The 19,044-nt window shown below is 36.0% G+C and overlaps 1 protein-coding gene across 26 annotated transcripts in view; it reads right to left on the bottom strand.

The window, feature by feature from the left end:
* The window catches only part of BAZ2B (bromodomain adjacent to zinc finger domain 2B), a 330,698-nt gene that overhangs the window by 32,659 nt on the left and 278,995 nt on the right, over positions 1 to 19,044 (bottom strand). For all 26 annotated transcript variants that reach the window (XM_059704304.1, XM_059704307.1, XM_059704303.1 and 23 more), the window contains 5 exons: positions 11,169 to 11,309; positions 7,392 to 7,646; positions 6,232 to 6,446; positions 5,365 to 5,439; positions 4,291 to 4,534 (listed from right to left, as the gene is read on the bottom strand). In XM_059704304.1, coding sequence (XP_059560287.1) covers positions 4,291 to 4,534; positions 5,365 to 5,439; positions 6,232 to 6,446; positions 7,392 to 7,646; positions 11,169 to 11,309 — 930 coding nt within the window. The remainder of the gene's footprint in view (positions 1 to 4,290; positions 4,535 to 5,364; positions 5,440 to 6,231; positions 6,447 to 7,391; positions 7,647 to 11,168; positions 11,310 to 19,044) is intronic.

The raw sequence follows: 19,044 nt of genomic DNA, 5'->3' as shown, positions 1-19,044 counted from the left end.
TAAGATGTCATCAATGAAATCCTACAATTGAACTCTATAATTAAACACATAAAAAAACAAAATGCTGTATTAAGTGACATGTCTGGTCTAAGAAAAATTAATAGTTTTTAAATAATTAATAATTTTTAATAGTCTTTATCTCCCTTAAAGAAAAAGATGTGTGGTTTGTAAATTCTCCATGTGGAAAAAAGAAGCCAGGCAAAACAGATAATTTCTGTAAATGAATTCTAGTTTAGTGGGATAATTACCCAGTAAAATACACTGAAATCTCAATACAGGTTTGTCAATTTATGAGTCAACACTTTAAAATAATTTGTAATAGTAAGAGCTGTAAAGGGATGCCAATTCTGTGAAAAGCTGATTAATACTGATCAGAAATGTTTAATGCCTGCTATGGAAACAACTCCACCTGCCAAATGAAGCAGATTGGTTATAAATGGCATCTTTTGTTTGGGTAATTACAATTCTAATACCCAAATTATATACACTTCACATTATTTTCCACAGCATAAAATTATATGATCAAGTAGTTTCAAAAGTACAACATTATGAAATAATTTTGGCACGAAATCTCAATGTAGTCTCCTTTTCAGATTGTGTAAAGCTCACTCAAGTGATTTTTATCATTCTGGTTTAAAATATAACATTAGAGAGGAATTTCTGAAAACATTTTACATGTATGCTATTTTTACTTAAGAGAAGTGAGTAGCACATGATCTTATTTATAAGTACCTCTACATTATTATACGGATTAAGTAAAAAATTTGATTCAGTAATTTATCAGTGGTCTTGGTTAGATATTTTCAAATATTCTATCAATAAAGTTATCCCTCTAGGCCTTCTTTCTTTATAACAGTACTGAGTTGATGCAAGAAAGCACAGTTGTTGTTTCTGGAATTCCTTAGCTGAGTACTCCTGGCATTGAGTGCAGAAGGAATGGTTGACTGTATAGTTTTTTGAGTATCATTCCGTAGTCCTAGAATTCTTTTAGGGTAAAAGGTGAACTTCAGCTTTTATCTCTCTATTTTACCCATGTCCATTTCGGGGGTTAATGGTAGCTTCCCTTAAAACTCACACAGACACACAAACACCTACCTCTATAGCCTTGTCTTCTTCCCTTTAGCCTACTCTTCATAGCTAGCCCCTTCACCATGATTGAACTAGAGGCCTGGTGCACAAAATTCATGTGGGGGGGATGGGAGAGTCCCTCAGCCCAGCCTGTGCACTCTCGAAATCTGGGACCCCTTGGAGGATGTTCAAGGCCAAAGGGCAGTCAGACATCCCTCTCACAATCCAGGACCGCTGGCTCCTAACCACTCGCCTGCCTGATCAACCCTAACTGCTCACCTGCCTGCCAGCCTGCCTGATCACCCCTAACTGCTCTGCCTGCCTGCCTGATCCCCCTTAACCTCTCTGCCTGCCTGCCTGATTGGCCCTAACTGCTCGCCTGCCTGCCTGTTCAGTGCAGGTCATAGCGAACAGTCGTACTGCAGTTCGGCTGATTTGCATATTACCCTTTTATTATATAAGATACCTTCCCATGTCATTAGGGACCTTATGCCATTAATTATTCTCTTCATATCTTGATCTTCAACCCCACTGTCATTGTATTGACTCTTTCCCTTCAACTAAAATTCATCTCAAGTCTTTCTACATCTGAAAAATCCTTGGTCTTTGTCTCCCTCTAGGACAGTGGTTCTCAACCTTCCTAATGCCGTGACCCTTTAATACAGTTCCTCATGTTGTGGTGACCCCCAATCATAAAATTATTTTTGTTGCTACTTCATAACTGTAATATTGCTACTGTTATGAATCGTAATGTAAATATCTGATATGCAGGATGTATTTTTCATTGTTACAAATTGAACATAATTAAAGCATAGTGATTAATCACAAAAATAATATGTAATTATATATGTGTTTTCCGATGGTTTTAGGTGACCCCTGTGAAAGGGTCGTTTGACCCCCAAAGGGGTCACGACCCACAGGTTGAGAATCGCTACTCTAGGAACTACCCTTTCCTCTGAAGCACAATGCTTGAAATAGTTGCCTTTGCTTTCTCACTTTCTAGTTATTGTTCTCAATCAATCCTAGCCTGGCTTCTGCTCTCACCCCTCTAATGAAACTGTGCTGACCTCTCCCAGTATGTTGCCAAATACAGCAAAAATTTACATCTCCTGATGCCTTATTGTCTGTTTATTGCACCCTCATTTTTTAAATGTTCAATTTTCTTGATTTTTGTCATTACTACAAGTATAGACAAAAGTCAACACTGCAGACCTGACTACTACCCTTTGAAAGGCCTGCTTACAAGGCTGGCACTTAGCTGGTGTCTGGGAACTTGGATTTGAGGGTTCCCTGACCCTAACTTATAAAATCGGCTTACTGGACCTAAACTGTGCTAACAATGTGATTTACACTGCTTTTCTACTGGGAGCCTGGAATTTTGGCACAGGCTGCATGGAGGGTACCTTTGTGGCCAGTCCCCAGCAAAAAACTCTGGGCACTGAGCCTCTGATGAGCTACACCAGTACACAACACATCACACGTGCCACAAGTCACGCCTGGGAAAAGTGCTGTGTGATTTTACTGGGAAAAGACTTGTGGCAGCTTAGGCCTGGCTTCTTCTGAACTTTGACTCACATGTCTTTTCTCTCTGCTGGTTTTGCTTTATTTCCTTTTGCTATAATAATTCATAGCCAGAGCATGACTAGAAGCTGAGTTCTGTGAATCACTAACTCTGGAAGTGGACTTGGGGCCCCTGACCCCCTATAGAAATCTCCCATTTTCAACAGTAAGCCTTTTGGGCTCTTCTTAAATAGTGATGTTCCTAGGGTTCCAACTTCAGTCTGCTATCTATTCACTAAAGCAATTCCCTTGTGCAAACTTATCCACCTCATGATTTTAACCTATTGTCTGTGTGCTAATAACTTCCAGAACCATATTTTCAAGACTGGATTCTTCAGCCTTCAGGTTCTTAAATTCAACTGACGCTGAACTTCTGCATAGGCATCTCAAACTCAACATGTCTAAGATAAACCTACCATCACTTCCTGTCTTCAATGCCCTGTCTTCCCCTTATCCCAATCATCTATTTACTCTGCTCCTCCCCCTCTCTCTCTCTCTCCCCCTCTCTCTCTCTCTCAAAGGCAATCATAGCATGCAGTCTCCCATGCCACATAGTTGGGAATCAATCCTGCCTCTCCTTCAATCTACACTGTCCATCCTGAAATACTATTCATCCATCCTCCTAAATATTTATTGAGTCCTTCTCTCCTCCTTCATCCCAACTACCATTGGTCTAGTTTCAGACCGCTCACAACTCAACTAAACTACTATAATGTCTATCAACTGATCTTCTCATCTCTGATCTTGCCCTACCCAAATCTATTTCTATCATCCACAGAACTACACCGTGAGCCACTTAAAAATCAAAACTGACTTAAAACCCTCCATTAGCTTCCTGTCACCAAAATTAACAAGTCCTAGTTGTAGTTGGTGCATATGAGGCTCTTTAGTAACCCTGAAGCACCTGTAAGTAAGTCCCTTAAAGGACTATAGTTTCAGGCTTCTGTGCCCTGCTCATGCTATTCTCTCTGCTTGGAAAACTTTTCCCTGTATTCCTTCCAGGTTAACATTCAGCCCAGCTTGTAGCCTCAGCTAATGGGTCCAGAAATCCTTTGTGAGGATTTATTCCTCAGAAAGGTTAAATGCCTTTCCTTTGTATCTGCCTAGCACACTGTAAATATCGCTATCAAAGTAGTTAACACATTACAGTTTCATATTGCAAATCTTTCTCAGTGAGACTGTAAATTGAGAGGGGACTTTTAGTGCCTTATGCATCTTTAATCAAAAGTGCCTAAAGCTAGGCAATGCATAATAAACTGGTGTTTGAGACATACCAGTTTCACAAAATCTGACAACACTTTTAAGACACGAAACATTGTATAAATATAAGATAGCATGTCAACAGAATGAAAGAGAGAACCTAAAATTAAGAATCAGCACAGTTGTTTGAAGAACTGTGAAGTCATTGTATAAACAGAAAAACTTAACTTCTTTTATTCAATGTACGTGCCTGCTATCTTCAGGAATTCTATCCAATATTTACTTACCCATCACAAAAAAACTTTATGGTGAATATTGTAATACTCAGTTTTCAGATGAAGAAACTGAGGTAAATAAATGTCAAAATGGAATTAAAATGCAAATCTACTTGACCCCAAATTCTGTTATTTTTCAGTGTTATGCAATCTTAGTTAAATATTAGAATCAACTTAATTTGATTACCTCATCTTCACAGGTATCAGTCTTCTTTCCTTTTTTGTCTTCTTTATCTTCTTCATCCTCCTCATCTTCATCGGCTTGGTCATCACTATCATCGTCATCATCATCGTCATAGTCACTGTCTCCTCCCTTCCTTCTTCGCTTTCTTCCTGGAGTGGGTGTCCCTAATGGATGCTGTTCTTCTCCAAGATCAATCCCACCTGCAGTGTCTCTTTTGCCTGTTTTTTTAGCATGAATGATTCTGAGCCTTTTAATATTAAAAAAAAAGATGATATGAAAGAAAAGCCCTCTTTCTATACGTTTAAAAGAGCATAATGTGAGTTTTAAGCAAAAATATCTAATGGTATTTTTCTCACAGCGAGCAATAAATCAATGACAATAAAAATTAGAATTAAAGAAATTTAAAAATATGTTTCCAGAAATTATAAAATATATTAACTTTCAAGAATTATTCTAGGTATTTCTTTGGAATTAGACACATTTTAAAAAAATAAAAGTTAGAAAGCTGAAAAGACTAACTCCAGCAATGGCCAAGTGACAATTCCCCATTCCATACTATCAGACTGAATAAATTTCAATTCAAATTACCACAAAAAAACTACCCTTTTAACATAGAGGTTGAATAATTTCAGCATATTTCCTGGAATGAAGCTAATTAAGTCTCAATTCTGAATATATTTGGATATGTTAGACTCTCTACAAGAGCAAATTTAACTAGAAAGCAATGAAGAAAAAGGTGGTAGCTCCAAACAGATTCTATTTGTGACAAAAGTAACCTGATAGCAACAACAACCTTAGAAAATGTGATGGCTTGACTTCTTTGAAAGAAAAAAGACAAATGGACTTTCTTCTAAGTTTGAAGTATCTGAACTCAATAAATCTGATTATGTCTTTTGTCCATTGCAAATTTTGGCTCTGATTTTTATTAATTTCATAACTCATCATAATTTTAAGCTTTACCTTTTCTAATTCTTAGACAAAATAAAGTTTATATGCTATCTTTGCAATTCATATGTTTTTCTGGGAAACTTGTACAAAGGGGAAGAAGTATATTAATTTTAATAAAAAATAACTTACTTGCGGAGTTTACCTTCTACCATCCATTTATCTTTCCTCAGGTTTGACATATAATCAATGTTCTTGTCAATTTCACTGTCAATGCAAAAATTTATTATAAAACATAAAATAATCCATTATGTAACACATTAATATGTCAAGCAAATTGTAATGATTATCAATAAATAACCATAAGTGAAAAACCACATTAATTCAGTATCATAGCTAAGAGATGTATAGTAAACTTTAAATGTCTACCAATAATAGAAGTGCATGACTCTGAAATATTTGGATTGATCCTTTTCCTAAAAAGGTAAAGAACTGAAAGTAACATAGTTAAAATCTGTAAAATATTGAATAGCAAGAACGAGATTAACATGGATTTGGTCACCAAATCTTGAAATACTAGACTGGAGGACTTACTTTGATGAAGTTAAGTACTTTTTAAAGTACAAATTAATACATCAATAAACTAATACTGTTATGGATGCATAGAACATAATAAAATAATAAGTAGCTGAATAATTCTCTGAATGGATGCTAAGAAATCTTGTCATCTAGCATCACAAGATGTGAAGAAAATGAAAATCCTGGATTCTTCCAATAGTGCTGGATTCTGGGACCACAGCAAAAGGGAATATTTTTGCATTTCAGTATATAAATAACAATTATTAAATGAACAAATTTTTTCAATAGACTACAAAGGAATACATTAAAATTTATTATTAGTTACCTCTGAATGGGGGGGAGGGGTTCAGTGTAATTTTAATTTTTTTGTTTGTGCTAGTCTATAACTTTGAAATTTTCTCTAAGCAACCTGCATTACTTTGTGATAAGACAAATTCAAAACAGCACAGAATCACCTGCAAAGCCTGGGCACATGCTTACCTCACTACACTCTTGCTGCACGCCAGCTCATTGATCAGGAAAGCCAGGGCTGAGGCTTTCTGTGCTGGCGTGTGAGCCTGGAAGGCTTTGGTCTTCAGGCTCTCCGTGAGCTCAGTCTGTCCACAATGGGCTTCCATAAAAATCTGCAAAATCTCGGAAACATTGTCTCGATTCACACCAACATTCAGCAAATGTTCTCCGAGAGCTGTTTTGGCCTATAAAATGTTGACATTTTTATCAGTATTGGTCATAACCATTCATCACATAAAACAATATAATTTTTAAATGTTGGTACTAAATAATAGACATTAATGACAACAGCTTTATTCACATTTTTGATGAAGTAAAGATAAAAAATATGCAAGAAATGATTCAAGTACTTGTAATATTTCTATTCCTCCTTTAAACTCATGGTTAAAAGTCAGGTGGGAAGAAGAGTATATAAACTCATGGGTAGAAATTGCCTATCACACCTTCTTTGAACCACAGGAACTATTCCAAACTTTTCCAGGCTTTATGTAGATATTCAGGGGATGGAGGGATTGGAGGTTCAAAAGCACTATTATTATGTTGGCTGGCTCTATGGAATCATGGGTTTTATTGCCTGGTATATTTAGTGATTGGGACATGAAGGAAAATATAACAGATGCATCTGGAAGCTTCTCTCTCTACAATATTACCTATAGCAAAGCTGACTGAAATTTGTGTCTTAATTGGAATTAAGATAACTGAATTTAATTGAGTATCATCCACCGAGCAGTACATAGTCTTAACATGCTGGACTGTAGGTGCCTTGATTAGCCTCAGTTACTCACAGTGATTCAGAGAGAAAACACAGTATAACTTCAGTAAGTGCACATGAGTCCTAATTGCTTTATGAATTATGAGTTCTGTTTTGCTGAATATCACTTTCCTTAAGTCAATTTGTTTTTTGTGGAAAGTTAGAGGAAAAAAGAGTAATTTGGGAATGATCTCCATTTCTTAGGCTTTAGGAAACCAATTGTAACCTGAAGCAATTCTACATTTAACGATATGTAAAAAAATAATTGGATCAGTCTATACAATCATCTGCTAATATGCTACAGGCAGCTATCAATGCACTGATAGTACAATTTAAAAAAAAAAAAAAAAAACTTTCGTATTTTCTTTTATTTTCTTACCTTGTATCCCGTAATTAGACCTGGATCACAGACAGCAGCTGAGAGGAGCCTCACAAGCAAGTCTTGTACTTCACCCATGCTGTCCCCTATATTTAGCAATCCCTCTTGAAGAACACTCAGGTTTGGAACATCGATATTCACATCAAAGCCCAAAACTTTACCAAAGTTTCGTAAGAACTGCACCACCATGAGACAGTCTGAAAATGTACTTCCAGAGAGAACAAGTCCTGGAATACGAGGCAACTCTGGCAAAGGCTGAAAAGAAAGTAAAAGAAAATAGATTTTAAAAGCCATGATTTGCTATCTTCTGAAATAAAGTAAGGTGCTCTCTCTCTTTCTCTTGCATTGCTCCAGTGGTTTTCCCTCTGGACTGTCAGTTCCCTGGGTGCATTGCTGCAACCCCAGGGTACTAAGCCTAGGATGCTGAATTCAAGTAACCATCAATACATTTCGGCTGAATACAATATGAATTTACATCTCTGCAAAAGGGAACACGAATTTTTAATTAACTTACATACTGACAAAACATGGGTTATATAACTGGATCAAAATTTAGACAACATTAAGAAATGAACATTTCCATATACATAGAAAACATCGTGGCGATTAAGAGAGGGGAGGGGGGCCCTAGCCAGTTTGGCTCAGTGGATAGAGCCTTGGCCCCAGGACTGAAGTATCCCAGGTTTGATTCTGGTCAAGGGCACATACCCGGCCCTGGCTCTGGCATGTGTGGGAGGCAACCAATCAACATGTCTCCCTCACATCTATGTTTCTCTCTCTCTGTCTCTGCCCCTCCCTTCTACTCTCTTAAAAAAAAACAATCAATGGGAAAATATCCTTAGGTGAGAATTAACATAAAAAGAGAGAGAGGGAGGGGAGAGGGGTGGAGAAAAGTCAAAAAGGGTATAGGGGAGATAAATGGTGCTGGGAGGAGATGAATTGGGTGGTAAACATATAATACAATATATTTATGATGTATTATAGAATTGTACACCTGAAACCCATGTCACCTAAATAAACTTAATGTAAAAAAATAACTATTTCAAAAATACCAAGGACATACTCAGTAGGGCACATGCATTGATTTATTCTAATGATGGCAACTGATTTAAAAGTCACATGAACAGTGTGTATCTGTGGGTTGTATGGGTGGAAAGACTGGTAACATCTTTGGCTAATAAGTGGTGATAAATTATTATGTCCACATGACCAAAGCCCGTGACCCTATCAAGAACTGCTTTATACTGCAACCAAGTCTTTAGGTTTCCTGTATGTAGTGAAATATTAATACTGTATTGAGTTTCAGTACTAAAATTGGAAACCTGCCCCTTCTGCTACTTCCCAAGTATGCTCACATATTAACATTTTAACGACTAAATATGGTACCAGTCGTCATGCACATTTAAAAATGTATAGGTAGTCTAAATTAAAAACATTTTTGCCCATGAATTGGATATAATAACAATACTTTAAAATTTGATTGGGGAAAAAAGTGACTTGTGTTTCTATTTATCTACATTGGTGCTTGTTCAAAAGTGTTCCTCCACCCTGCACGTACTTAAATAACTATCTAAAGACTTTTTCTACTAATATTGTGTGAAAACACAGAATTGACTGATACTATACATATCTTTTATTCCATCTGAAGACCATTCAATTCTGAGTTTTCTTTTATCCTAAACTATCTCAGATATACACATATCTATATGGTTCTAAAAATGTATATAACAAAGCTAATAAAGTTAAGTTTAAAGTGGACTTATATATTTGATATTGTGCATATGGATTTAAGTAAAAAGGTGCAAGAAAATAAAACCCATTTAGGATCAAAACAATTACTTACTCTGAGCTTATTAAATGTGTTAACAAACCTATATACTCACTTTGTGCTTAGGAAGTTTTATACATTCAATGGACTAAAATTAGTATGTTTACTTTCATTTTTATTTAAAACTATTTATTCTAAGTAAATAAATAGAATATTAATAAAGTTAAATTACCCAGTATTAAACATTTGCTTTAAGCATTTCAGAAAGAGACGATCATTATTTGTATATCAGATAAATATGGCATATAATATAGATGCTATTGATCAAATATCTATAATAATAAAAGAGTAATATGCTAATTAGACCGGACAGCCAAATGACCTTTTGGATGTCCTTCTGGATGACACTGGGGCTGGAAGGGCTGAGGCAAGCCGCTGCAGCTGCAAGGGCTGACGCAAGCCATGGTGGCTGCGAGGGCTGAGCCCCTTGCATGAATTTCATGCATCGGGCCTCTAGTAATAATATATTACTGAGACAGTGTTAAAAGAGATGATATGCAGTATTGATATAATTATCTAGAAATACCATCTTTTTATCCGTAGTCAAACATAATTGATTTCTACTCTTAAGTGTGTATAATCATGCCAGTAACCAAGATTATTTTGCTCTTTCTAAATTTCTCCTTTTGTGTACTTTAGCAACATTACAAGATGGGAGAGAAGACACACATGAGGTACTTTGGTTGGATGTCTTTCTGGGCTTTCAAGATGATAAATAATATGGACTCTGGAGTTGAACAAACTGGGGCTTGAATTCAAGTTGCCATCTGTTAGCTGTATAATCTTGGGAAAGTTCCTTAATCTCTTTGTATCTAACTTTTCTCATCTATAAATGGGCATAAATAGCAGCTCCATAGGTTTGTGGTGTGAATTCATATAAAGCACTTAGCACAGTGCCCAGCATGTAGTAAACATACTCACTATAAGTTAGCTATCATAACTAAAGCATTGAAGGAAGTTATCTATATATATAAAAGGCTAAGCAACCGGCCAACTGGCTGACCGGCCGGTAGGTATGACGTGCACTAACCACCAAGGGGGCAGATGCTCAACGCAGGAGCTGCCAAGCGACACAACTTTTCAGAGTGCCCTCTCGCACTCCAGGACCCCTCAGGGGATGTCGGACTGCCGGTTTCGGCCCGATCCCTGCAGGCCAGGCTGAGGGACCCTACCTGCTAGAGGGACCCCTGCTCACTCTGCAGACACCCTTTGAGCCCTGGCGCCACCCCAGCTGCAGCCAGCCAGGGAGGGACTTCGGGAGGTTGGCTCCAGGGTGTGTCCAGCCCATCTCGCCCAGTCCTGCGCCACCGGCCACCTTCTAATTAATTTCCTTTCAATGTGCATGAATCTATGCACCAGGCCTCTAGTAGATTATAAATCCTAATTTAAGGATCTACGGGATGTGGGGAGAAGTTAGATCTTTCTTACCTAAATTCCTGAATACCAAATAGAAACACAGAAATCCTATCAACTCTTACAATCCCTCTTTGTAGATTTCTGCAGCATTTCTACTTAAATTAAAAAGGTTTGCAGTACTTTACTTATACATTAAGAACTGCCATAATCAGCACACAGCTCCAGAGAGGTTTACTGGTGCTCATCCAGGAGAGGCAGATTGACTTATACTTGAAATCCCACGGCTCTAGTTAAAAACGAAAGGCTCAGTAGTTGAGCACTGACCTATGAACCAGGTGGTCACAGTTTGATTCCTGGTCAGGGCACATGCGTGGGGTTGTAGACTCAGTCCCCAGTAGGGTGTGTGCAGGAGGCAGCCAATCAATGATTCTCATCATTGATGTTTCTCTCTCTTTCCCTTCCCTTCCTCTCTGAGATCAATTAAAATAAAAAAATAAACAAACAAACAAATTATATATATATATATATATATATCTGGTAAGAACAGGGGAAAAATTAAATTTATTAATAAAATGGTTTACATAATAAATTACCTTTTGATCTGCTAAGCACATGTCTTCATTAGGTTTCTTTAGTTCCTTTGCAATTTCTAATTCTAATCTTCGTTGCTCTAGTTTACGCTCTTTATTTAATCTTTTCTCATCACGTTTTTCTTGCTTCAATCGTTCTTTTTCCTTAAAAAGAAAATCATGTCCATATATTCTCTTTAATCATTGTATGTGTTCGAAAACCTCTAGTTAAAATTTAAAAAGTGATCAAAGTTATTATTCCCATGAACGGAATCTTCTTAGGAGATTTAGGAATAAATAGACTTGGAAATGCACAGAAATAATTACATTGTTTTTCAGTGTACTCACCCACTGAATTCCAAAATAACCATATGACTGTATAAATATAAAATATAAATACTAGATTCAACCCAGATTACTCCATTATGCAAAATTTATTCAATCTTTTCTTAGGTTATAATATGAGAATAAATTACTTATTAATAAACAAAGATATATAAAATATACATGGGCAACTAAAAATTTATAGCATAAAGTTAACTAGCATTCACACAAATTTCTGTGTAGCTCCAGGAAGCAAGGAGGATTTACAGCAGGAAAGTGGAAGCAACATGTTTGAATTTGCAAAAGCAGTTCTTTCAAAGTGAACTAGCTAGTTTTAAGATAGCACCTGTGATGAAATAAAATGTTATTTTCCACTATAAACAACACGCTGAGAATGCAAAATGGGTTCTGAAGGCAATTCTAAAAACTTTCAAAAAATGTTTTAGGTAATGGCAACAACATAGAAATAATCATCCTTTCTCCCTTGTTGCAGGGATGACATTTTATGGGGAACAGTCAAGAGAGTTAATATAATAATATCTGTGTCATTCCTTTATTGTCACACCTCAAATACTATTCGTATTTAGAGGAGAAGCATCAGGCAATTAACAGAAGAATCATTAGGCAATTCTAACCTACCTCACACATCTGACATATTAATGATGAGCTTACATTCATAAGGCTGATAATGTCTCTTCTTGATTTAAAAATCTTTCCATTTTCTTTATGTTTATCAAAATAAAGTCCAACTCCTTACTTTGAAATTCACTATTCTTTTCAAAATTATCTTTTATAGTCTGTCAATTTCATGAAACTGTTTGCTATTCCTGATGAACACCTCTTGTCCCCTTGCCTCTTTATACTGGTGCACTCCAATCAGAAAGGTCATTATTCCCATCTTGCATACATAAACCTTAATTAAACTCTACCACCTCATTCCTATTACCAATTTCTTCTTAATTCTCATAATTCTTCCCTATAATGTTAATGTCTTATTGTTTTTAATATTTAAAAATTTTCATTGCTTCCTGTACTATATTAGCATTTTTGTCCATATCTTAAACAACTCCATTTCGACCACTGGAAAGAGCACACTGACTGCTGGGGGAGCCACATTAAGGGGAACTCAGAGAGGAGCAGAGAGAATATTCCAGGCGAAGGGCTGAGAAAACACAGTGTGTTTGAGAATTTGCTCCCAGTTTCAAGACTGCAGCATGGGCTGCAGACTGAACAGTTGCTGAATATTATGATACAGAGCCAGGGCCAGGTAATGAGAGACTTTTTCTACAATATGCTCAGGTTAAAATGTGCAATTTTATACTGCCTCTAAATTTCTGGGTTACTCATTCGTGCAGACACTTGGGAGGGACAAACATAATGGATAGCTTCTATTTTCAGTTATACACAAACTTTGCATCAAAAAATGGAGTTCTATACATTTAACAATAATATTCAGGCAATATTTAGGAATTAGATATTTATAAATTTGATTCTTGGCTTCATCTACATTACTGTAAATTACTCTTTATTTCAGTTAGTGTAAACTTCATTTCTGACTGTGTTTTTTTTTATGGTTGCCATGCCCTTTTTTTTTATATATATGCTGTTGAAGTTCTTACTAAGTTCATCTAATCTTCCCCTAAGTTCATTGAGCATCCTTATAACCAGTGTTTTGAACTTTGCATCTAGTAGATTGGGTGTCACCATTTTGTTTAGTTCTTTTTTTCTGTTGTCTTGTTGTGTTCTTTCATTTGGGACATGTTTCTTTGTCTCCTATTCTGGCAGCCTCCCTGTTTCTATGTATTAAGTAGAGCTGCTAAGGTTCCAGGGCTTGGTACAGGGGCCTAATGTAATAGATGCCTTATAGTGTCCAATGGCTTAGCCTCCCTGTCAGCTGAGCTGGGCATTTCAGGTGTGCCCTACCCACCTCTTGACTAGATAAGAGTGAATCAGGTACAATATTTACAATAAATCTTGGAAAGGGATATGAGAAACCAGGTACAGCTCTCCCTTTCCTAGCTACCTCTGTCCTCAGAAAAAAACACACAAACATGAATAGCATATAGAATATGCACCCTTGAATCTGAAATACTTAGAAGTATAAAAAGAAGTATCAGATAAAGAAAGAAGGAATTAAATGAAAATTAACCTGCCTATATTGGAGCAATACAAGTTCTTGACAGGGCTGCCATACAAGGTATAAGTATTAGAAAAGAAATATCAGGCAACCATACCAAAATATGAAACATAAAACATAAATATTACATAAAGAAATAACTTAAAGCAAAATAACCTAAAGAAGCTGGCTCCCTGCTTTCATTTTTGCTTTCCTCAGCATTCCTGTGCATTCTCCACAGAATACCCAGAGTCATCATTTCAGAAAGTAAACCAGATTACATTTTAACACTATCCAATGGCTTCTTGGAATCATAATGAAGTCCAAAGTCCTCATTCCCACACTATAGTCCCATATGCTCTGATTTCTGTCTACCATGGCAACTTCAACTTATATAATTTATCCCTTATGTACTATATTCCAGTCATTTTTGTCTTTTTATTATTTCTAAACAAATGGTCTTTGTGTTTCTTATTTGTTGTTCATTGATAGATCAAATGTTAACTTGTCAAAGAGGCCTTCCCAGAACAACTAATTTTGCCTTTTTTTTATGCCCCACTGGCACTCCATTTTATCATCTCATTTATTTTATACTTGTTATGGTCTTTCTCTACCCACATAGTAAGATCTATGAGGACAGGAATCTTGTCTATCTTTTTTACCTTTATATTGCCAGTGCCTTGATTAGAGCCAAGTATAGAGTGGGTGATAAGAAAAATTTAGTTGAATGAATAACTTAAATTGAAAGTGGCAGCTAAAAGTGCTAAGAAAAGAAAGTGAGGATAAACAGAGTCATTAAAGAATGAGTACATCATTATGTTTTCTGTATATAATTCTCTTTTATGAGCAAAAAAGAGAAAGAACTCATAGACACAGAAAACGTGTGGTGATTGCAGGGGGGAGGTTGGTGGGTGGAGGTGGAAGAGGTATAGGGGAGATAATTAAAATAGAATAGAGTAGAGTAGAGTAGAATCGAATCGGATAGGATAGGATAGGATAGGATAGGATAGGATAGGATAGGAAAGGATAGGATAGGATAGGATAGGAAACACACTATAACAACATATATCGTGAATAATCTTTTATCAGAATGTTTGAGAAAATACCATAAGTAAAATTTAGTTCTCAAGAACTTGTTATACCTGGTAACTGTAAACTTGTGAATAGGATTAGATAATTTTACCAGTTACTTTCTCAATTTAAATTGTGTTCCTCTGTTAAATGGAACTTACAGATCTGTCATCAACTAAGTATTTAAAATAATTTTTAAACTACTGTTGTGTGTTCAGCACTAAATTAGGTACTGTGGGAAAAACAAAAGAATATTGATGCTTTATCATATCAGAGAGAGAAAACTTTACAGTATAAATATTTAAGCAGTAACTAGACATATGTGCTTACTGACAATCCAAACTTTCACCAAATCTTTTACATAAACTTGTATCTAAGTGAATACTAGCAAAACATTCCTATATGTACTTGTCTATTTCCTCATTATTACTTAACATGCACAAGATGTAACTAGTGTAAAGTCTATCATAGGTATATCTTGGTTTCATATTCTGCCTCCTATTATTTCCTAATAGCACTAGCTATATATTATTCTGTTAGCAACTATTACAATGACAAACTTCACTATAAAGTTAAGGCCATATGATACTTAGGCAGAGCCAACTCAAAATTCTGAATTGGCCAATGGGTAAGCCTTGATTCTATACCTTAATACATTTAGACATTTAATTATTAGATTGTAAAGAAAAATAGGAAAGAATTATGAGATTAAAAAATAATCTGCTTTCACCTTGTTAAAGATCTCCTATAACATCTGAAATTGTTCTAAGAAACTTCCCCATATCCATCAAAGATAATACAAACACTGCTTTTATGTTTCTTTGTGTACATTACACTGATCTCTCTTTTTTTTAAAGTATTAACTCAATATATTTTTCACTAAAAATAATTCCAAATTTTATTGGTTCTCTAATTTAGAAATCTAATTTCTACAGTTTTCCTTTATATAAATCCACAAGTAATAAGACTATTTAGACATGTAAATTATCTTCACCCTGGCCTGTGTGTCTCCGTAGGTTGGAACATTGTCCCATACACCAAAAAGTTGTGGGTTTAATCCCTGGTGAGAGAGTGTACCAGAAGGCAGCCAACTAACTGATGGATGTTTCTCTCTCACATTGATGTTTCTTTCTCCCTCTGCTACACTCCCCTCCCATCTCTCTAAAATCAAAAGGCATGTCCTTGATTGAGGATTAAAATTAAAATCTACAAATTGTAATTTTAAAAATTTTAAAGTATATCTTAAAAAATAATTATCTTATAACTATTGTATTAATTTTAATTAGCATATCATAACAGTTTATAAATATTTCCATAACATAATATGAGAACGAATAATCTTTAGCCTCATAAATAAAACAGGTTTACTTCCAAGTATAATTCAAATTATATAAAATAAACCTGCTTTTATTATTACTAATAACCAGAAACTTGGGTTGGTTTAAACAACATGACAAAGTAGCTCAAAACCTCCTGTTTCCTTTATAAAACTTAAAACTGTACCAGTCACACATTTATAATCACTTTACACATATTAACTGAATAAACAACCATAATGATTGTATCAGAGTCTTCTGTATGTCTCTCCAAGGATCAATAAACTACAAAAGGTTGTTAAAACATGCATCTATCACAGGATGAGTGTCAGCACTTTAGGAGACAAAACCATAAAACAGAAGAGAGTAGTTGAAGTTTTAGAAGTCATGTAATAAACAATTTGAAAGCAAAAATATGTAACACCTCCCTCCACAATGATTCAATCATGAGAATGCTTTATAATCCAATATTTATATTAATCATTACTCAGGGAAAACCAAAATATAAAGTACAATTGCACATGTAGACAGTTTTATTTTAGTAAACACATTTTTCAGTTAAAAACATAGTAAATGTACTTATATGAAATACTTGTATATTGTACTTTTACTTGTATATTTTTTAAAAACAAATGTAAAAATATTTTATATGAAGTATACAATAAAAAGTTAAATGGTATATAAGAAAGTAGGTTTTTGAAAAAACTGTTAACAATTTAAGTATAATTATCTTACTCAAGAATTACAGATAATTTTAATTTTAATTTAGGAGACATTTGTATGACAGTAACTATTCTACCAGTATTTAAAGATGTTTAAACAAAGTAAGTACAGACTTTTGTGTAATACTTTGGTGTATATTTAAAAAATGTGATGATAATTGGTAGGTTTTATTATTTTAAAATATTATTATATAACTATAAATTATAATATAAATAAAATAATTTATAATATAAATAAAACAAAATATATTTATGAATCATATGATTCATAACTTTTCATGTTTAAACTTAATTTTCATAATATACTATTTTAGATGTAAAAATAGGCTCTTTTTAAAGAAAAACTGCCCTGATCTACTCATACTCAATATGTGACCATAAAAGGATATCATTTTTATTCTTTATATTTGCCTTCTGTAAATGGGTTTTATTAGCAATCTTATTTATACTTTTATTCTTCCAGTACCCTGAGGTAAACCTGTATCTCTTAAATTATATTTATGTGTTTGAAATTTTAAGTACAAGTTGCTGTCAGAAGAAATGTATTCTCCTTATTATGCCCAGAATAAACACCTAAGAGACCCAGGAGAATCGTAAAATGCAAAAGACATAGGCATCTTTGCAACATGGTCTCTTAGAAATGGCCTGTTTTGCAATCTGATGAGTTGTAAAATAACAGGTCATTCTACCACATTCATTGTTGGGGTTTTAAACTTCAATAATTCTAACACAGAGTAAATGTTATTTCATTTGTTATTATGCTATAGCCTTCTAGAAATACTTTCATTTATGCTTTCAGAGTCCCAAATAATATTTTTATGTGAGTAAAAAACTGATTCCAAAATGTTTACCCTATATATTTAGGGCTGTTTAGGATATTCTAAACTTAATACATTTGCTATCAGTGTTTCAACTCTGAAATGAAATTTAAATGACTTCCTAACTAAGACATTAGTAATATTTTGGTACAGAGAATTACGTTATTATGATTAAGATGATAAAAAGATGTTTATTATAAATGACTTATATTCCAAGAATCCATATTTACTTCAAGAATTTCTACATCTAGAAAACTGGGCATGGGGGTGTAGAGGAATGAAGGCCAAAATAAAATTGGTAGGAGGCATACTGGGAGGAACTGAATTGTCTGGCATTGAGGCAAGAGCTGAGGGGGCAGTTTTCTTCCAGATGGAAGTGCTGACAGAGAACATTGATGAGCCCTCACCTCACAGAGCTGGCAGGCGGGCACGATTTCTGAGACTCTATCAACCTGGCCCACACTGTTTTCCCTATCCTGGTGATTCCCTGAGACCCCACCCCACCCCACCCAAATTTCAGAGCCACCCGAGTTATTTCCAGTGGCTTTTCCATACCAATGGCATGCTACATCTCCCAGGCTTGGTAGAGTAGCCTAATGTAGTAGGTGTTCTGTAGGGGCCAGTGGCATAGCCTCCCCAATCACCCGAGCTGGGCACTCCAGGTGTGTCCCCCTTGTGGGCTGTGTACACCCTCCTATTGTAGTTGAGCCTTGATTGTTGTTGGCAAGTCAGTGGGAGGGATTTACTCCTAGGCCTATAGGCTGCAGGGATTAGCTATGACCACAATGGAGGATCAGCTGTGCAGGGCCCCATGCCATGAAGCAAGACTTGCTTCAGTGGGGCTCTGGTGACCACTGAGCCATCTTTTGAGTGGGTCCACTGTGGAGGAGGTTGAAGCTATCCACCAGTTGTACTGGCTCTAAGGGCTCCCAGGAAGTGCAGGCCAAAGTCAGTTGCTCATGTTCTGCCATGGGCCACTGACATGAGCTACAGAGAGATCTGTAGATGGCTGCTACTCATGTTGGGCTTGGAGGTGCCCAACTGCAAACCAAGGCCGGCTGCCACTAGTGCCTGGTCTGGGGCTACTAAGCAACAGGTATGGAGCAAGGGCATGCCAAGGCCAGATGCTACTTGTTTAACAGACTTCAGGAAAATCTGAAGATTGAGCCAAGACAGGCCATTCATATGGAAATGCCACTAGAAACAGCTTGGGTGGGGTCTCAGGGAATCACCAGGGCAGCCCCAGATTTATGGAGACTCAGCTATGGCTCCTGCCTATTGGCTCTGTAGGGGAAGAGCTCAGAAAAGGACAATGGGCTTTTCCAGCACTTCTGTCTGAGAGAAGCTGCCCCTCCAGCTCTTGCCCTGATGCCAGAAAGTTCAGTTCCTCCCATAAGTCCCTGAAGCCTGCCGAGCTCTGCCCTAGTGCTGAAACTCAGAATAAGTGTCTGTAGGCCCTTTAAGAGGAATACCTAGGACTCCAGAAGCCCACTGTCTCACTGAGCCACTATCCCTGCTTTTTACAGCCAGAAG

This window comes from Myotis daubentonii, chromosome 7 (assembly GCF_963259705.1).
Source record: "Myotis daubentonii chromosome 7, mMyoDau2.1, whole genome shotgun sequence".
NCBI lineage: Eukaryota > Metazoa > Chordata > Mammalia > Chiroptera > Vespertilionidae > Myotis > Myotis daubentonii.
This window is presented reverse-complemented; position numbering and strand designations above follow the sequence as displayed.